Source organism: Thunnus maccoyii, chromosome 11 (assembly GCF_910596095.1).
Source record: "Thunnus maccoyii chromosome 11, fThuMac1.1, whole genome shotgun sequence".
NCBI classification, from domain to species: Eukaryota; Metazoa; Chordata; class Actinopteri; order Scombriformes; family Scombridae; genus Thunnus; species Thunnus maccoyii.
In genome coordinates this window covers 33,001,542-33,023,523 of record NC_056543.1, presented here as the reverse complement: position 1 = coordinate 33,023,523, position 21,982 = coordinate 33,001,542, and the positions used below count along the sequence as shown (strand labels likewise).

Below are 21,982 nucleotides of genomic sequence, written 5' to 3'. Positions count from 1 at the left end.
TGACAGGAATTACTTTGTGAGCAATAATATATAGATTGCAAGATGGTTATATACTTAGGAAACATTGAATCAAACTTCTGGCTTTAAGGAACACAGAAATTCAACTAGGCTTAACTGAATTTACGACAGGTCTGGCCGATCTTTATCTGGAGTCACACCAGGGTGAAAGCAACAGGGGAGGGTGTGCTTTGGAATGTGGGTGTGTGTGTATGTATGAGATTAAAAGGTGAAAAGAGAACATAAAATGTAGGTAGTGTTGTCCAAACCCATCAAACAAATTGATGAGGTTTCACTATGATATAAAGTCTCTCTGCATTTGTCCAAGGAAAGGGTCATTTAATCCAGTATCCTCTGAAACTTGGTGAGGTCACTGAGGTCTACTGACCAATGCATTCTGGCTGTCCCGAAATCTAGGCTTAAGACCAAAAGTGACCATGCTTTTGCAGTTGTGGCGCCCACCCCCCGGAACCGTCTTCCCCTTGTTATAAGAAATGCAGAGTCTGTTGATAGTTTTAAGAAGCTGTTAAAAACTCAGCTGTTTCGTAAGCACTTTGTCCTGTAAAGTGTGATTGCTCTCTGTGTTGCTTTTATTGTTGTATCTGACTTGCTGTCAGCCCTGTGTTTTATGGTTTTATTGTTTTTATATTGATATTTCCTGCTTTTGACTTTTTATTTTATTTTCTTTGAATTAAATTGAATTGAATTTTTCTCTCAATTGTTTGCATTGTACAGCACCTTGTAACTCTGGTTTTGAAAGATGCTTTATAATTTTACTGCTTTATAAGTTTACTTACTTACTTTCCATTACGCTGGAATAAATCACTTTTTTTAAGTCACTGACAAGTCTCTGCGTCTGCCTCCTGTCACATTTCTTGGCACTCTGGCTAATATCCCTCACGCGGTGAAATTATGTCCCTGTTTTCCAGTGATACTGTAATATAGTGAGGTTAATGAGACAGATTTGCTAGTGTAAACTCTGCAGCTTGGTCCCAAATACAACAAAGCCCAGATACAAAACAAGGTGTGGACCTTAACTGTCGTCATAAGTAGCCTACCATTATCTGTTTTCTTTTCCCCCATAAGAATAAGATAGAGGTCGATAACATCCTCCTCCAGGAAACTCTTATCTGAAAATACAGCTGCCTCTGCCCATTAAGCAGACAAACACTGTTCATATGAATCACTCAGAGATCAGCAGGTAGAATAAACTAGCAGATTTATTGACTCCATGCTCAGTCTATCGCATGGAAAGTCAATGGAAAATTACTGACTATAGCAAACACAAGTATAACATACAACATGACATGAATAATATTAATTGATGCTCACATTTAAAAAACTCATTTGGAACATGAAAAGTGAAGGTTTCACATACATAAATAATACATACTCATATACAGCATATATATGTATATACATATTAATAACAAGCAGCTGGCACAAAATAGCATGCAACACAGATTGATTTTCAAAGTAACACTAATACATTTATGCACTAGTGCTACTTTCACATCCTTTGTACAAAAGTTTGCCAGAAGCCAGTAAAGGCAACTTGTGAAACATCTTTTAGCTTAGAGTTAATACAAAAGCCTGAACCTGTTAAATATTGCCTGATACAATAAGATGTATCAGGTATTAGCCCTTGAACTACTCTGGCAGAATAATTTACGACTGTTGACAGAACAAACTGGACAATTTTTAAAACAATGTGTCTATCAATCATAATGATAAACCGTTTTCCTCTGGAATCCTGGTTTGAACAAAGTGAGATGAGAAAAAGAGAGTGTGCGAGACAGTGACAGTGAAACAGTGAGAAGGGAAGTGAGCAGCCTCCTCTGTGTCTCGGGCCACCAGCCTAAACAAATTTCAAAGCCTCCAGCACAATAACACTGTAAATGCAGATACAGCATTTTCTCACTGGCATGCCGCTGAGTGATGGATGAGAGATTTGTCATATGTATTCCAAACACAGAACTCTGGGACTGCAGTGGAAAACATTAAGGGCTATAATTTTATGAATTAAAGGTGTAAAACACTCATTCCATATCCTCTGGTCCATAGCATGGGTTGGTGTTTGAGATATGTGAGTGCAGGTGCAGTATAATTATAATATGTAATACTTTAACGGAAAAGTACTTACAACATTTAGGAATGGAAGCGTCTCCTAAGAAAACAGCTATTTAGTGGCTAGAATGTAGCTTATTCTAAACCAAGCCTATGTAACTTTTGCTGGACAGCCACAAGTGGTAATTACAGGTTTACAGGTATTAATGAAGAAAATCCATAAAATCCTCTCTCTAGCTCAATGTCACACAGCAGTAGCCTATCTAAAGTTTGCTAGCATTAGCCATCATGAGCAACTGGTTATACCAGACTAAGGCTGTTGCTTGCTTATGAATTCAACTTTCCAAGAAGACTGTTATTTCTTTTTTCATAATGTATATAGTCTAGTTTTAAGGTAGACAATGCCAAAGTAATATGAAGTTAACACAGTTGGTTAACATTTTTACAGAGATGCTGACATAGCTCTTTTAGTTGTTCTCTGTTTATCATGAGGCATATGACAATCACAGCTACACTTTCATAGAGACAGGCAGAGCCACAGTAACAGCCTACAGTAGTGGCCCCTGGAATTCTAAAATTAGGGCACAAATGAGTTGTGAGATGAAAATGATGGTGGTGCTGGAAGAAAAGGTCAGGACTAATCCTCCGGTGATTGTGGATATCTATCAATTTAATGGAAATTCAGTCATTCTTTTTCAATGAACCAAAGAATTGATAAAGGGGAAATTTTGATCTGATGGTGGTCCTATGACAAAGGTCACAGGAATGTGTGCTTTCTGGCTTTGAACAAATACATTTATGCAATTATATCCATAGGAATTAAGATCCTGATGAGTTTTAAAAGTAAACACAACAGACTAAATTATGATTTGAATTGTGGGAATTCTGTCAGCATTATGAAAATGAAAATGATTTAATTACATATTTAAGTTAAGAAAGATTGGTGACAACTTGATAATCAAGAGGGGTTTGTCCATCATGGGTTGCTATCAAGTAATGTCATGGACAGCTGTCATATCATTGGTTGCCCATTGAAAGGTCACTGACAAACAAGGTTGAATTTGAAATTGCTTTGACTTTGAGTGGCAGTGCAGTAATATCTGAGCATGCCCATGCTAGCGCTGCCACAACAGCAAGTGTACACTGAAAAGTGGCCACTAAAATTTGACTATGTATATTGTGTTACTCGACATAAAGAGGTAATGTTACAATAAATGATGCTGGTTTTTGAGATGTATATACACCTGGTACTATTTTAAAGCAGAAATTGTCAGCGTGATCACAATCATGAAAACTTAAATGGTAGCTTGTAAAAATATGATTTCTGTTATATGTTTAATGCTTAAATTCTTTCAGCATCTGTGCATTGATTACACAATAGCTCTATAGTGTTTTAGCAGGGGTTTTTTTATGTTGTTGTTCCATGCTAGTACATGATAGCAGAAGTTGCATGTTTGCCCCATAGGGAGGTGAGTGACCAAGGCAGTGGAAATTGCAAAAAAAATTTTTTATGTAGACACGGAAAAAGAGGGTCTAGTTTAATTCTAAATATGCTGCACATTGGAATAGAATGTATTGTATTTCTTAATCATAATACTAATGTTTGAATAAGTGAGACTGTCCTCCCAAGAAAAACAACAGGATCAGTCATTTACTTTCAAGTGGCAGCGCCCTCTAGCAGCCATAGTAAATATGACACAGACAGATATACTTTTCAACAGTGATTTGTAATAGTTTTTGATGGCACAACCTGAAACCTGCTGATAGGGGCTTCAGATCAGAGAATGTGTGTCATTCTGGAGTGCATGGACTTGCACCACATTTTGTTGTTTAAATGTTAAGTCTTGTTACACAATTTGTCAAATTAACGGTTAGTATTGTTCTCATGAGTATATGAACTTTCTACAACAACAGCTCTGCATCATGGCCCTTGATGTTTCACATCAACATCTGTAACCTACAGCTAACATTTCATACTTCCACTTTTTTCACAAGAACAGTTGATATAAAAATAAATACTATGTATATGTATATATGCATTCAGTGACATACATCATGGATTATAGACTCACACATGCAACATCAAATCCTAAATACTTAAAAAAGACTATATACTTGCATGGACAATGTTCTTCAGTTCTTCCATTACCAGTCTTTAAAGCTGCATTAGTGATTTTTTGCCAGTATGGGGCAGAAGAAATCCAAAAGAAGCTGACAGACAAACAGCACTGACATATTATTGCATTGTAAAGTTGGTTAATAATTCTCTGTGGATTCGTCACAACGAGCCTTTTGATCCAATTCTGATATAACAAGTGTTAAGATATGAGTTATATATGCAGCTGCATGTCACATTTACACTCTGTTTAGACAGGCTTTACTGCTTAAGGTCAGTAGGGTCATTTTAAAGCAAGACTATGTAACCTTTAAACAGTGGCTCATTTTATTTCCCGAGATTCTCTTGAGTCAATTGCTTTAATGACATAATTATTAGGTGTCCTAATACAGTATGCAGAAAACAACAAACATGTGGGTGTGCTGTGTATACTTCTAATTTTACTTTGGTGATAAAACCATTTAAATGTTTACCTGCATACCTGCTGAAATGTATGTCAACAGTAGAACAAGTGTAGAAGAGTCATTGTCAGTGAGCTGACTCAGTAATGTCAATTACATATTAATATTAATTATCAAAAGCTGGCCATACCAGGCCACGTAAAGCTGTAGCAGTTAAACTTCTATATAGTATATATACTATATATAACTCCTGTATATGACTGAGCAAGAGCATGGTTTAATACTTTGAATGTGAATGATTTTAACATTTCATTTACAAGGAGAAAAAAGTGTAATTTCCTCTTTCAACACTGACATAGTCTTGCATGTGCTATTGCAGTAGCCACAATTTTAACCATAACAGCATTTTTTTTACTGTCTTTTACCTTTTACCTCAATAAATGATTAATAAAAATAATTTATATTCCTTGTAGCATTGGTGGAAATCTTTGTCTCTCTACTTTTCTGCCAACGTTCAGCCCATTAATACCTTGGGCCTTAACAAGTATCTTGTAGGAAGACAGCAGAAAATGAAATGAGTCAAAATAAAGTACTTCCATGTATCAGAAGATTGATTGGTTAACTTGTAACTATTATTTCCTCATGGATCATTTCCTGTTAAATAGAAAATGATGTTCTAACTTTTGTTGCAAAGAGGTACCAACTTTTCTGTATTTTGCCAAGCACCTTCTACCGATCTTCTACATTGTGACAGTAATATATTTGGAACAACATTATTTATGACTGCCGTCTGGCTGGTTGGACAAACATGTAGCAACACAAAAAGTGTAGTAAATAAAATCATTCTTTAGGTAACAAACTAAACAACATGTTAAGATGTTTTATTCCCCATGGTCACCAGTGATAATCTCATCTATTAAAGTCGCTACACTGTGCAATGTTAAGTGCCTATTCTTTTGATAACAGATTTGAAATGTGTTTGGACCTGACAGGAAAAGAAACTGTCCAAACTGTCTTATGTCGAAGTACAATCCAAGTGGTTCACTGACACGCCTATAACTTTCCAGTATACCTTGATGAAGTTGACTGTGCCTTCACTTTTCAAACGCCACTTGAGACAATGAAGGAACCAATGATGAGAGAAAAAGTCAGTGCGTAGCTTTGTAAAAGTCCAACAGTGTTGCTGAGTGGTGAGGTGGTGGTTAAGATGGCATCTGTTTCATTCCATGGCACTGGTAGGTTACAGATATTTCCCTCACAGCAGGCTATGCAAACCTTGACAGAGAGACACACATTAAAAACAATGTGAGATCTCAATTAGTGAACGATTTAATCTCAGATCATCATATTGATTTATTTTGTCTTACTGAAACCTAGCTGTGTCATGAAGAATATTTCAGCCTAAATGAATCCACTCCCCCCAGTCATATTAATACTCATATTTCTCGAGACACTGGCCGAGGAGGTGGAGTTGCAGCCATTTTCAACTCAAGCCTAATCATCAACCCTAGATCTAAATTCAATCATAACTCATTCAAAAGCCTTGTTCTTAGTCTCTCTCAGAACCTTGAACCTTTGAACCTTTAATAATTTTTCCACAAAATCCTATTTTATCAGACCATTACTTAATAACTTTTGAATTCCTATCACTGGATTACACGCCATCAGACAAAAATGTCTTCATTAGATGTCTATCTGATAGTGTTGTAGATAAATTTAAGGAAGCAATTCCATCAGTACTGAATTCAATGCCATGTCTCAATACTACAGAGGACTCTTATGTTAACTTTAGTCCCTCCCAAACTGATAATCTTGTTGATAGTGCTGCAGGCTCATTAAGAATAACACTCGACTCCATCGCCCCTTTAAGAAGGATGATAATAAAACATAAGAGGTTAGTTCCATGGTATAACTCCCAAACCTGCAAACTAAAGCAAATATCGTGAAAATTTGAAAGGATATGGCGTTCCACCAAAGTGGAAGAATCTAATATTCTTGGCTTGTACAGATTTTCCCGGCACCCCACCTTGTTTCCTTCATGATCCATTTCAGTGCATCCTGCCGAAAGACAGTCCTCCAGGGCCACACAGCGTTTAGTCACAGATATACTGTCTCCCTCCACATCTATTGTGTGGCGTGTGTAGCAGTATTTGGCCTCTGAAAAAAATGGAAATTCAGCTTCAAACATTTGCAGAGATAACCACAACACTTGGAGTTGTACCTACAGGAGTATAAGAGTAGTAGTTCTGAGATTGCTTCTCTTAACCCCCCCTTCTCTAATACTCCCCTGTGGAATTTGAGCTGGACTGTGTTAAATTAGTCACATACAATCTAAAAAGCTCCATGTCCTCAGTGTCACTGTGGTGATGTGGAAAACCACAAAAAACATGGAAATAGTTAGTTAGCCTATACAACATTATACTGGTTGAGCTCTCTATCTCAAACTAAGATTGATATTTTTTCAAGCAAAGAATGTTCTTTTATGAGTGAAGCCAGCAGGTACTTGGTCACTGCTGGACAGATTTATAGCTTTTTCTTAATGACTAGGACACACGGACTAGCTTTGATTAGTTCCTGTAGAGCATTAATCTGAGGTAAACTCAACTGTAATCATTGGAGGCTACTGTAAATTGAGGGGCTGTATGCTTAAGTCTTCATAGCTCAGAGAAACATCAAGCAGCTAGCAGCATTCATAAACGTAATGATATAGAATCTTCTGGGTAGCAAGAATGTCAAATCCAAATAAAAATGTGTACAATGTATGCACTGTGCAATGTACTGACACAAACACCACGGGGTACCACTGATGGCGCTATGTGGTGCTCTATTAGTGTAACGGCAAACATATACATGCACTTGCACGGGGTGATGTGGTACACATTCCTGTTGACAGTTTTACACTATTCCACTGACACAACACCTTAAATAACTAGCCAGCAAAAAGCAGGAACACATAAGAATGCCAACAGTGAAACTTCTTTTACAAGAAAACTCCAGTGTACCAAAGCCAGACTGTACATTTTGCTGAACAGTATCCACTCTGGCCACAAAAGACAAGTGTGGTAAAGTGGTAGATGCTGAAACATTGTACAACCGTAGTACAAGTAGAGAAGATGAAGTCAATGAAATGATGAAATGACTGTACAGTAGTAGTTGACAGTTGTCAGTTATAACAGTATCTAAAGTTTGCAAATGTAACCCAGATTACATCTAGACCAATAAATAGGCATACATAGCAATTGAAAACAATACATAAATACATGCAAATAAATCATTCCTGACAATAAATAATCTGTCTTAAAAATATATTAAAATCATATAGTGTTGATTTCATATGTGATATAATACATTTTAAAGGATGGGTTCACAATTTTTCAAGTGTGTCTTAAAACAACAGCCAGTTGCCCATATGGACATTGAAACATGTTTTTCTTGCTGTAATCATTCCTCCTGTTCATACTGACCATTAGATAATCCCTTCATAATGCACTTACGATGTGAGTGATGGGAGACAGAAATGTGCAAAAATGTATTTAAAGGTTTGTCTGAAACTAATACGACATGTCAGCTGTCCAAATGAGTCAAATAAAGCAGATATCTTTCAATGTTACAGTCTTCTTAGTGCCAAACTCCATCTTTTTGTTACTATACTTCCACTGCAGCTCAACAGGGAAACACTGTCAGAGGAAACAAAGAAGGAATTTGATGCTAAAAAGGCTTTAAATATGACAGATATCTGCTTGATATTACTAACTCAGACTGCTGAAGCCTCATAGAGACAGACAGAGAGCACTTTTCACAGCTGATAGGGCGAGTACAGTTTATTCTTATACAGTCAGGTACTGAAAATAATGGACAAAAAGCCTGTCCAGATATATATAAAGACAAGACAGTAACAGAGTAACTAGGATATGGGGATAGATTTATTTCATAATGATTTTTGTGAACAGATCCGCAACACCTTCCACACATACAAAAAAGATTTGTAAACTCACAAAAATATTTTCGGATCACACGTGATTACCTGCTGACAGCGTCATTTCCACATTTCAAAGTAAGAGCACGCAGTCTTTCTATGAGCTATTTTTTATTTTTGTTTTTTTAATAATCAGTGATAAGTAACGTGCATTCATTGTTTTATGTTAATGTCATGCAGTGATTATTAGTGTGTGTTTATTTATTCTATGTATATTATCTAGCTCACACTTTTGTATACATTTCTGTTTGAGTATGAAAGGCACGAGGATGCTTGTGGGCAACGTTCAGTTCTCTAAAGCGGTGGCTTAGCTGCTTCTTCAGTTGCCAATTATATACATAATATAAATATACATATATAATATACAACAAATAAACACATACATGCACAACTGCATGCTCTTACTTTGAAATGCAGAAATGATGTCATCAGCAGGCGATCACATACTATCCAAAAATGGCCGAGTGATACGAGTGAATTTTCGTTTGGACCTGTGGAAAATTTGTTTCAAAACTCTGTGTGTGTAGAAAGCAAATCCACAAGCGTAGAACTGAGATCCACAAATGTTTTTTCGATTCACAAATAAAAACTGAGTTCACAAATGCCTGTTGGAAAGTTTTAAATATTAGGAAGATATTCACAAATGCTTTTAATTTATTTGCAAATTAATTTAATGTATTCACAGATATTTTTTATTTCTGAAATTTGTTTATGTATTTGCAGATCTGTTTTATATTTGCAAAATATTTTTGTGAATTTACAAATCTTTTTTTGTATTTGTGGAAAGTGTTTTATATTTACAGATTACACATTTACACCAAGCGGCAACCTCTGGGGCTGTAAAATGAAGCCAATGCGGAAGTGCTAAAAACTGCAGTTCCTTGAATGGCCACTTGAGGCTCCAAAAGCGAGTCAATCCCCATAGACCCCCATGTTAAAATGTCCAATTTTACAGCAGAAATAAACATGTTTACAGCCTGGTACAAAAAACGGTTTTGGTCTCTATAGCTAATTTCCCCTTTCATAACAACTGTACGGGGGGTGAATTTTTTTATAACTCACCCGTTTAAATTTCATTAAGCCGTAAAGTAATGCATAATGAAGGACATGGCTGCTTTGAGTGACACGTCCGCCAGCCACTAGGTGGCTTGTTTCAGCCATTCGGCCTGCCTCTTTGCCCATTTTTGATTGGCTGGGAGTTAGGCAGCGTCTTGCACTGCCAAGATGGAGACGGCCGGAGCGGCTCACTTTGAGCTTCAAAACCACTCGGGTGACGTCACTGTAACTACGTCCATATTTTTATACAGTCTATGATTTACACACAGATTGTCGATCTGTTTACACAAATCACTATGAAACAAATCTATCTCCATACTAGGAGCATGGGGAATGGGGAATGGCAACTGTTGGACAATCAGCCTGCTCCATAAAGGGCTGTCAACTTTGGAGCACATTACCAACTGAAATCAAATTAATTCCAGATATATAATCTTTTACTACAAAGGTTAAGTGCTGGCTAAAAGCAAACCAGAGCTGTACCCATTTTTAGCTAATTGTATTGTATTGTTAAAGCTATAATATATAACTATTCCGCATTAAAATTTCTGAAAACAACTGGACCTATGTTATATATTTTGTTGAGTTGTGTACTTACATTATCCCAAATATTTCCAACAATTTTTAAAAACAGGGAAATCCTAATTTTAATCAAGGTAACTGTCTGTTTTATTTGGTCACCTGTCAATGGTGTCATACCCCTCTACCGAAGAGTATATGCACAAAAGATACATGTGTCGACACTGTGGTTGTCTGCCACAAAGTGTATATGCAGACAAGACAATACATCGGCATTGTGGTTGTCTGCAAGAAACTGTCTTAAATTGACTTTTATTCAGCCGTATTATTAAGCCGTATTTTTACGATAAACTTTTTAGGTCTTGGTCATTTTTCAATATATCTTTTAACTGGATGAAGGATTTTAGTCATTGGACGTCTGGATCTTAAGTTATCAAAGAAACAAGCTGAGCGAATGTTAGCAGCAGCTCGGCTGACAGCCCCTCTCAGACGTCCTCTGTCTGCCAAACGGCGTCGGAGAAACACTGATTTTTTTTACATGAAACTGCTTTATTCAGTGTTTTTACCCGTTTTAATCCCTGTGCACGCTTGTTATGGAGAGGAGGAGACCTCTGTGGATAATTTGGCTCCCAGTAAAAACCTGCTAAACATCTGGATCTTAAGTTGTCAGAGAAACAAGCTGAGCAAACGTTAGCAGCAGGTCGGCTCGCAGCCCCTCCAGACGTCCTGTGTCCACCAAACAGCGTTGGAGAAACACTGATTTTTTTTTTTTTTTTACATGAAACTGCTTTATTCAGTGTTTTTACCTGTTTTAATCACGGGTTCTGTTTGTTTTGGAGAGGAGGGGACCACTGCGGATAATTCAGCTCCCAGTAAAAACATCCTGAACAATGAACACCGAAGTAATCCTAACCTGGAGAAGCTGGTTGTTTAAAAATTAAGGAAACAACTCCCATCATCCCTTGCTTCTTCAAATCATCAATCTTTTTGTTATTGTTTTGACTGAGAGTCCTAGTGGCAGACTTTACATATTGTGCATTTAATTGTTTTGTTTTTTTCAATCTGTACATCACAAACAATAGTTTTTAGTATGTGTATTTCATCCACATCTGTAGTGTATTGTGGTTTTATGATAATGAAAGCTGTATGTTTTAATTACACTGTACATGTAAAGCCCAACTAGGTACAAAAGTTCAAAAATAGCAATAGCTATAAACTCTCTGTGCAGCACATCAGTTTCATGCTCTATATTGGAATTATGTTAAATTGCATTGTCCCTATCAAATAAATAAATTAAAACTTCAAACAGAGTCAAGGAAGTTACACGCACAGACATGCAATCATTTTCCATTCAGGCTCTTTTTACAGATAGCATTTCAGCGGAATGTATTCTGTGATTTAAACGTCTATTACAAAAACTGCATACCTTTCAATTAAACAGCTGTTCTGTTTTTACTTTCATGTGTGTTCTCTGTGACTAGCAATGCAAAGGTTTTTGAGATGCAGGTTGTCTGTGCAGCTCAGGTTGGGTCTGTCTCTTCCACCACATGGCTCACAGCCCTGTATGCACTTTTGTCTTCTTAAAGGCTCAGTTTTTCAATTCTGCAGCTTAAAAAAACTTAGTTCTGGGTTCTTTACCCTGTTGGTAGTTTATTCCACCACATAGCAGCTTTTAGACATTTTTCTGTTGTTGTTGTTGCAAAGGGAAGTGACAAGGAGGCACCTTCACTCAATACAAAGTCAATGGAGAGCAATGAATTGTTTTCCCCTCCAGGCTGAGCGGGACTTCATTGTGCTCTGTCTCTATATAAGCTTCAGATAAACTTTTAAATGCATTTTTGCACAAAATGACTGTGTGGACACACTGGATTTTAGCCCCTATCTCTTACATTGAAAGCAGATTTGAGGGGGATCTTTTAATAGCCAGTATGAACTGGAGGAATGATTACAGCAAGGAAAACCACTTTCACTGTTCAGATGGACACCTGACTGTTGTTTTATTACACACTTGAAAAACTGTGAACCTATCCTTTAAGTGAGGTTCAAAAAATTTGTTGACAATCCTTTTTGTTTGAACACGACCCTTCCTTTAATATCCTCACTCTCCAGCTCCTGGGTTATGCAAACTTTAGCAACCATAAGATAATGGCCATATAAGACCAGCTATATTGAAAAAATTTGTGTATTGAACTGAGCATGTTTTACTGCTTATGAATTCAAGAATGTAATACCACTTATCTCAAAAATTACATAGTCTTATTTAAGATATTTTAAAAAAAATGTGTGTAGTGCATATTTTACTCCTTAAATGTCGACAGAAGAATCTTACCAAATGGGCAGTACACGTCCGGTGCCCAGCGATTACACTCAAAGTTATCTTGTGAATCTTCACAGGTAAAACACTTGAATCCACCAGGAAATGGAGTGGCTGAAAAAAGAAAAAGTAAACAAAACCTTCTAAACAGACAGCACTATCATACTTGAAACTCAAAATTGGTTTTAAGCTTTGTCAGCAAAAGTTTTTATTGCCTCATATCACAACAGGAATATAAGCTTGTCTTTGATAAACTTGGCTTTGATGTCTGCCATGTGGATGTCGATTGGCAGCTGTGATTGACAATTGGCTCACCTGCTGCTCTCCCTGGCTCCGGGACTCACACTGAGACTATTGTCGCAATATGTCACAAAGTTTAACGTTACTTGATAACTATACTTGCCCTGTTAGTTAGCTAATGTTAGCCCAAGTGTGCAGCGATCAGTGTTCCCAGTAAGTTAGCATTAGCTTAAGTCTGAAGTAGCGGGCATGTTTCCAGAGCGGGAAAGGCAACAACCTGCACTCCTTATATGGAATGTCCTGGTTCCAAACGGAAAAGATGGCGCCTACCATAAGCCGCAACTCTGGGCTTCAAATCGGCTCCAATGCAAACCAACCAGTGACGTCACACCTCACTACGTCCATCTTTGTATAATCTATGGTCTTCACACTTTATTGATCCCCAGGTGAGAATTTATATTTTACAGCAAAACAAGAGACTAAGGGACTGTTCATTATTTATTTATTTATGAGAGGGAGAGGGGTGGTGCAAACAGGGCCAAATAATATTTTAGGCACTGAGGAGGGACTTGTGTTTTTTATTTTGGCTTAAGGGAGGGACATATAATTTTAAATGGTTGCATTTTGTATTTATTTTAAATATATGTTTTCTTTTCAGAATATGTGTTTTACCACTGTATGGTGACGGGACTCACAAAAAGTTTCTGAGGATATAAACCATTCAAACCTGCCTCTTTGGTTTGTGTGAATGTGAGGGGTTAAATGGAAGAAACCCCTTTTGTCAGCTTCAAAATCAGAATTTTGTGCCTCTACAGTTGCTGTGAAGAAATGCTGCTTTCAGCTCTGTGATTGGTGATCCAGCTATAATTCTATCTTTCTTTAAAATGGGCGGGCTTTGTTGTTGCTACTTTATGACAAGTTCAGTCGGCTGTGTGCTGTGAATGGGTCCACACAATTACATGCTGTGGTGCACCGAGTTGGCAGAGTCTTCACACCATCTGATAGTTATCGTAAATGGTAAATGGTAAGTGGTAAATGGACAGTCACATTCACCTATTCACACACATTCATACGCTGAATGGGTACAGAGGCTACCATGCAGGGTCCCACCTTGCCCATCAGAGGAAATCTAATCATTCACAGACATTCACACACTGATGGCACAGCCATCAGAGGCAATTTGGGATTAAGTATCTTGCCCAAGGACACATTGACATGTGGACTGGAGGAGCCAGGAATCGGACCGCCGATCTTCCGATTAGTGGACAACCTCCAGAGCCACAGCCGCCCCCGTAGCCAGTAGATATGCCAGATCCACCACCAAATTTCAGCAGTGACAGCAGCATTAACATCACCACGACTACATGGCTTACACAAAAACAAACAAGTCAAGGGAGATTGATAAAACAGAGAACTGATGAATGTTATTCTGGCTTACATAAAATCATATTGTGAACATTACAGTCCATACTGGCAATTATTTGTCAGCTCAGAAAGCTACCATAGCTTTTGCCCTGTAGTCCGACATTATTGTTTGTTGCACCGGCACACTGAAATGGAGTGGACCCGGTCACAAGCTAGCAGGGAAAAAAATGATAATCAAGCTGGGGGTAATGGTTAGTGAGGATTATCCATGCCTTTTTCAGGATTAACTTTTAATGGAGTTAATTGGCAAAGGAACTCCTACACCAGAGCTAATTTGGCGCAGAAAACCAAGGCTTTCTTCAACTCCAGGTTTTCATTTCAAGTAACTTTCGTTAATGCAATCATCAAAGGTAAAAGGGTAAGGGGTTTTTAAAATCTAATAATGGCTGCGGTACCAGCTGATATTATTCTGGCCACTGGCAGAGTCGTAGGCTTATTGAATTTTGCTGGTATGTGTGGTAGGACGACTGGCTGTCATACACTCATATTCTGCTGAAGTGCACACACAGCTTGTGTGATGATGTGATTATTTATAAGGAGGATTTGCATTTTGCTTAAGAAATTAGTTGTTTGTTTTGGTGATAACTCTTACTCCCTGCTGTTTGCTCGTTGCACTGGCTGGACTATTTTTGTTTCAGAGCTGGAATTGTCATAGGTAACTTTGCAGAAATGTTACTGTAGGAGAGGCAACAGTAAGCTGGACTGGTAGTTTTTTTTCCCCGACAAGGGAAGGGAGGTCAGAGGGCCGAGGTTTAAGTAATGGTTGGAAAAGGTCAGCTTCCTTTTTACTTTTTCCAATCCTACCTAACTTTGGTGTGAATATAATAAAATATGGTTACATTATGGCATCTTCCCCCAGACATTAAGGGAGCCTCAAGGGAAAATATTTGTAGCTCCAGAGAGGGTCAAGATAAAAAGAAAAAACAAAGTCATACCCCAGCCATCCCCTCCCTCTAATAAATAACAAACAGTCCCTAAGACATAACAAAACAGATCAATCTGTCAATTGCAATTGATCTGATTTTTATGTGAGTTCCAAATCAGTCATACAGCATTTCATTTCATTTGTAGGGTGATTTGTGAATTTCCACCGATCAGAATTCTATAGTCATATTTAAGCATCATATCACCATCTATATATGTAAAAAGAAAGAAAGAGACAATATGATATGACACAATACAATACAACTATATTGTCAGTTTGCAGTGAAATTAACCTCTTTAAGAGGTTTACACACAGATTAAACACACAGTTACACATATGACACTTTTCATAGACATACAAAACACATCAAACAGTCATGACAATCATACATATCACATCATGTCTTCTGGATTCAAATCTCGGCAGCACACTGATCTTGGTTTAACAACAGGATAGACTGATGCATAAAATAATTCTTCAGCCTGTTGTGTTTAATTTGAGGGACTCTAAATCACCTATTAGAGGGCAAAAGTTGGTATTTTTCGGATTAAAACATGCAAGGAGTCAGAAGAGATACGATTAGCAAGTCTAAACATGCTCTTGTTGTGAGCTATTTGAAAGGAGTGTGCCACAGGTTGGCCAATAATCTTTGCGCAATTCGGATTTGATGATATAGTTTAGTTTTAAGTTTCACGGGCCGTACTGCAGTATAGCATGAGACTCTGAATAACTTATGACTTATAAAACAAAAATAATCTGGCTACTGGCTCCGTAGATCTGAGTCTACAAAGAAAGTAAATGCTTGCTGTATCTTCTTACAAATAAATTCCATATGAGGAGTCCATGATAGGGTGGCATCTTAACATAACATCCAGGTACAGTGGAAACCGCTTATAGTGATAACATCTGTCCAGGTTAAATTGATAAGCAGATGGATATTATAACTAATTTTTTTTTCTTTTTCTTTATTTCTTATACAGATTATCATCTAATTGACATTTTTATGTTTATTACATGAATATAAAGTAATGAAATGGGCAGCTTTGGTACTACCTGAATTTTATTAACTGTTTTAAAATACAGAACAGCTGTTTCAAACGCTTGTTGTTTCGCTGCTGCATCTCATTGGCTTGTTTTTGTCAGTTTGTTATAAGCTTCAAGGAGAATACATTTTTCATCGAGAGACTTTCTTTTTCCCATCATGATTTCAATGTGCACGCAGAACCAGCCTCAGGTAGCCAGCCGGAAGCAGACAGGTGTGTTTAGGCTGCGGGGATGGGGGCCGCAGTGGCCCGCAGCGAGAAAGTTGAACTGGAATCAACTTTTGGAGAAACGCAACCCATAATGCTGTGGTGGCCAATCACAGCACGCCATCAGACTGAATAGAGCTTTAACCCTGCCATGAGGGAGGACAAAAATATTACTAGGAAGAGGGGAAGACATTTCTCTTCATTTGAGAGAAAGAGAGAGGGAAAGCAGTGGTCGAGCAAGCTAGAGAGTGGATGAGGAGAGGGAGCAGTGGTAGCAAGAAAGTTGGTGAATGAGAGGAATAAAACATTATTTTCTGATTGTTTCATGGCAGTTACAAATAAACATGCCCACAACCACACCCCGCACCTCCGCAGGTTTGTGCGGAAGTGTGGGGTGTGGTTGTGGGAATGCCGCAAAGTCTGATAATGGTGCCGCAGCCTCTATTGTGTATCATGGGAGTAAAATAGAATTACCGTAGTTTTAAGAGAATTATTGAAACAGCATTTGTATAGAAATGATTCTGTCCCGAGCTTTTTAATCTATAGAAGAAGTTGATCACTGTAACCGTGATCAGTATCAACGGTTTCCACTGTATTTGTATGAAGAGACTTGCTTAATTTCTACATTGTGGATTGTCACTGGAGGCGACAATCAGGAGGTCATGATAGTCATCTCCATGATCCAAGTCTTGCACAGTATAGAGTCTACAACCTTCTGCTAATTGTGCCGTAGCCTGCTAACCTGCAGCAGTTACATCCTGATTGCTTCAGTGCAGAGTCTGAGCAGAAGAAGGAGAATGTTCATGCAGACCATGTGCTGGGATCAAAAGGCATCACTGTTTGCTTTCCAATTTGGCACTATAGCATCAATCTGATTGGGCCCCCTCCTCCAGACAAAACCTCCTCCCATGTGACAGCTGAAGGTCTGCAGGTCAGACAAAACTTATCTCAGCAAAGCCTGTCAATCAGTGTGATCTCTCTGTGACCAGACTATGACCCCTTCCACCCTGTACTAAAGACTAACAGCTGTAAACTCATGGATATCAGCCCGTATGGCTACCAGGGTGACAACACAACACACATAACTATTTCACTTGCAGGTATGTAGAATGCACAACACATGACACACATCTGCAGTATCCATACATGGATGGACATGGAGGAAGGTTATATATGTATTTTTTCTTTTTGTTGACTGTGGAGCAGTGGGATTTTTTTTTTGGCACAGCAGGGAAGGGCCTTTTACATTTTTCTCATCCCAGATTTATATTCTATTTCATCCAATAACTGGTCAGTATGATGGCTTTTGTGTGCACCACGATGTGGTATGGCCACATGCAGAGGACAACAATCCTGTACACCTTATATCTGAGGTGGCGTTCTTTCTGGGTTTATGGAAACTCATTTCTGAAGACCAGACTAATGACTCCTCTAACTAGTTCACGATCTGTAGAAAGCTGGGTTGTAGCAACTCACTGAGTCTTGGGGTTTATTAATCCTCTGACAGCTGACATACGGAAACCAGGGATCTAAGGGTTACAATGTTCTAGAAAAAAATCATGTTTACATACCCAGAAAATTATTTTTTTTTAAAGGTAAATAAGGTGTTTTGTTTGGATTTCAAAAAGGTCTCATATCTCCAAAAGCTTTTTGGCAAACATGGAAAACAAAAAATTGTTATTAGTGGGTTTTTTTTCTCTAAAAACAGCAGTGCCTCCTTTTTAAGGTGTGCTTGTCTGCAACTGAAGAGGAACAGAGAAAACTAAGTTTATGATGCTAAAAGTAGCTGCGCCTCTCCCCCTGTGACTGCGGAAAATTGCATCAAGACTGCATTTGCCCAAGTGCTGGCTTTGTGCCAGCAGGAAGATAGGGCCTTATGTTAGTGTGAGGGCATTAAGTTCAGACTGCCATGTTAAAAGTATTACAGAAATACAGGTCAGACCTGGTAACATTGCTGTCATGACCAACATGTTAAATTTCCATTACATTTATGTAATTAGCTACAGGTCTGAAGGCTGTCACTTTAATAACATCATTAAAGTGGAGGAGATGAACAAAACTTATAAATTCAGCTTTTCTTTTGTACGAAAAAAATACAGGGGTTTGCTTTGTGTAAAAGTAGCAGTTATGATTTAGCAGCAGTAATACTGTATGACTTCATAGTAATTTAGATGGTGACTATGGAATGGAGTTGACTAAAGACATCAAAAGGGTGAAAGAAAAAAATAAAGAAACATTTTGTCTGAATCACAGAGACAGCCAGAAGACAGTCATTAATCAGCTTTTTTACACAGATGTATGTCCAGCATTCCAGTTAACCAATAAATAAACATGAACATGAACTAATAAACTCAAGATAAATGTCTGGTCTGGCTGACTATGAATGAAATACTGGACTATGAATAATAACAAGGGTGAAAAACTGTTTCATAAAATAGTTAAGCAAATATCTGTGGTAAAAACAAAACAAAAAACAAAACATGTTCTTCAGCAAGAGGGAGTACACTTATCTCTTCTTAATGGGATACATCAATAAAGAGTCCTGTTTTTTACTCAGGACCTCTAACATCCTATATGACATTTTGCTGTCCAATGTCCAGAGATGTCAAACTCTTGTATTCTGTGTTCTCTGCAGAGCCATCAGGCTGTGCTGATGTGTGAACAAGACTAAAGGGGGCACAGGTCCACAGACAGAAAAACACGGGTCAGATTAACTGTAATGCAATGCAAGGATTCCACATACCATACTTCAAAGTAATAGACCCAGGCTCTGACTGAGACTGTGTGTGTGTGTGTGTGTGTGTGTGTTTGTGTTAGGACTGCAGGGAATGCAGAAAGCTGCACTAGCTGCAGTTTATTCTGCCTCATACACAGACACCCTGAGAGCTCCTAGCTGCCAGTCACCACTGAACAAAGACTATGTCTAATTTCTTAAACTTATGAATCACAAACAGTGTGTGAGTATGACATAGAGACTGGAGACAGAGACAGAGTGAGCTCTCCATGGGGCCCATTACAGGAGTCTTATAATAACAGTGCTTCTCTAATGGCAGCTAATATCAGAGGTTGAAAGTGAAGGAGTTGGTCAAATGTTGGTTCATGGCCCCCCAGGGATCAGACAGCGCTAACACAGGCAGCACGCCAGTCCCCACTAAAACTATTGTGTTGTAGATTCTGGCTACAAGGGGCAAGTCATGTCACAACACATGGTAAAATCACACACACATACAGACAGTGCCAACAAATTCATATGTACACACACACACTAATAACATAACAAACATAAAAATGAGTGAAACTTTTCACAGACATCTGAAAAACCTCTTGCATTCACACTTGTGAAACCACGCAATAACACTTGTCACATCATGCACATACACCAGGAAGATCATGCATGTAGCAGTGAAAGATTCACACAGTGATTCACCACTTTGATCCCTTGGCTGTTTTGCTTGGTTTTCACTCTTTATTGATAATTATATGTATTAGCTAACCATGTGATTTTGTTAATTTCAGAATAAGTCTATTTCCACAGGTTTCCAACACACATTAAATGGATAGAGGAGAGTGTCAAGGGGCATAAGCAGTGTGCAAAATACAGGAACCTTCAATTAACATGCAGGATCCACTGAAAAGAACAAAATATATATTTTGGGGGGTAAAATTAAGCTAACTATTTTGTTTTTGCCTATATTCTAAATTTGCAATTAATTTGCATATAGAAATGTTTCAAGATGAGGAGCAGCACAGAAAACTTGACAGCTTGTCTACACAGAAAGTTTTTCAGCTGTGTTTTTCAGCCATCTGTCTGACGGAAGAGATACACTCCTATTGTAATCAACACAGCAGCTACAAAGCTGCATATTGCCTTGCTATTCACTCGTGCTTTATGTGTGAAACTTCTACCCAAAGCATATATTTACACTTCAAGTCTATTTTCTTTTGTTTTGCAAATGGGACTATAGTGATTGTATGAAATATAAATTAGGGTCATATGTATTGTATCTGCATATCACCATATGTGAATGTGTGAAAACATTTTGTATGAACACATTCAAATGTGTGAATATAAAACAAACAACAAAAAAAACGTGAAAACTTTTGATCAAATTAATTCAAATATTTTAATGTGTAAAAAATATCTGAACAAATAGATTTAATTTTTGAATCTGCAAGGAGATCTGTAGCTGTGCATGACATTTGTGAACAAATGAAAAAGATTGCACAAATAATTTCTAATGTGTGAGTGCATAAAGCAGATTTACACAAAGGTTTGCAGTTACAAAAAAGGTTTGCAGTTGCACATCTATCTGTTTGTGGGTGAAAAAAAGTTCACACAGAACTCAACTGTATGTGTGAATCCAAGTTTACAGCTACAAATCAAATCTACAAGTACAAATCACACCTACAAGTACTACATTTGACGTTTCCTCCTGAATAGCCAATTGGGATGCTCTGAAATGCAGGGGTGTGTCTGCTGAAGGCAATGAAAGCACGCTCCAACTGAACAGCCTCTGAACTTCTAAACTTAACAATGCTCATGCCGAACTCCCATATGAAAATACACAATTTAAAATAGGCCTTTTTTTTTTAGGTGTGGGACAAGCAACATAGATATTTTAAAAATGAAGTAATGTTGGGAGCCACTGTTTGATTTGGCACCCATTTTGTAGGTAAATGTGGGCTTATTTCAGTAAAAATGTAAATTAAATGACTAGTTAATCAGCAATCCATCATCAATCATTGTTATGTTAAATTGTGTTGTTTTCCCAAAGGAGTTCAGTGTTAAATGTACAATATGTAATTTCTGCCACTAGGGGTCTCTCAATCAAAACAATCACAAAAGAGTGTGATGATGGTGTGAGGTAGCGTGGGATCATGGGAGTTGTTGTCTTCATTGTTAAACAACCAGCTTCTCCAGTATAGGATTACTTCAGTGTTCATCATTCAGATTGTTTTTACTGGGAGCCGAATTATCTGCAGAGGTCTCCTCCTCTCCAGAACAAACAGATCCAGTAATTAAAACAGGTAAAAACACTGAATAAAGCAGTTTCATGTTAAAAATCAGAGTTTCTCTGACGCTATTCGGTGGACACAGGACGTCCGGTGGGGGCTGTTAGATGAGCTGCAATAACAAAAGACAGAGTTTGATGATGTTGTGAAGTAGCAAGGGATGATGGGAGTTGTTTCCTTAATTTTTAAACAACCAGCTTCTCCAGGTTAGGATTACTTCGGTGTTCAGTGTTAAGGATGTTTTTACTGGGAGCTGAATTATCCGCAGTGGTCCCCTCCTCTCCAAAACAAACAGAACCCGTGATTAAAACAGGTAAAAACACTGAATAAAGCAGTTTCATGTAAAAAAAAAAAAAAAATCAGTGTTTCTCCAACGCTGTTTGGTGGACACAGGACGTCTGGAGGGGCTGCGAGCCGAGCTGCTGCTAACGTTTGCTCAGCTTGTTTCTCTGACAACTTAAGATCCAGATGTTTAGCAGGTTTTTACTGGGAGCCAAATTATCCACAGAGGTCTCCTCCTCTCCATAACAAGCGTGCACAGGGATTAAAACGGGTAAAAACACTGAATAAAGCAGTTTCATGTAAAAAAAATCAGTGTTTCTCCGACGCCGTTTGGCAGACAGAGGACGTCTGAGAGGGGCTGTCAGCCGAGCTGCTGCTAACATTCGCTCAGCTTGTTTCTC

At 38.0% G+C, this 21,982-nt stretch overlaps 1 protein-coding gene across 6 annotated transcripts in view; it reads right to left on the bottom strand.

The window, feature by feature from the left end:
• Positions 1-1,276: 1,276 nt before the first annotated feature.
• Positions 1,277-21,982, bottom strand: part of lypd6 (LY6/PLAUR domain containing 6) — a 66,589-nt gene continuing 45,883 nt past the window's right edge. For all 6 annotated transcript variants that reach the window (XM_042427025.1, XM_042427030.1, XM_042427029.1 and 3 more), the window contains exons 3-5: positions 12,462-12,560; positions 6,608-6,738; positions 1,277-5,856 (exon numbers count right to left, since the gene is read on the bottom strand). In XM_042427025.1, coding sequence (XP_042282959.1) covers positions 5,683-5,856; positions 6,608-6,738; positions 12,462-12,560 — 404 coding nt within the window. In that variant the 3' untranslated portion in view covers positions 1,277-5,682. The remainder of the gene's footprint in view (positions 5,857-6,607; positions 6,739-12,461; positions 12,561-21,982) is intronic.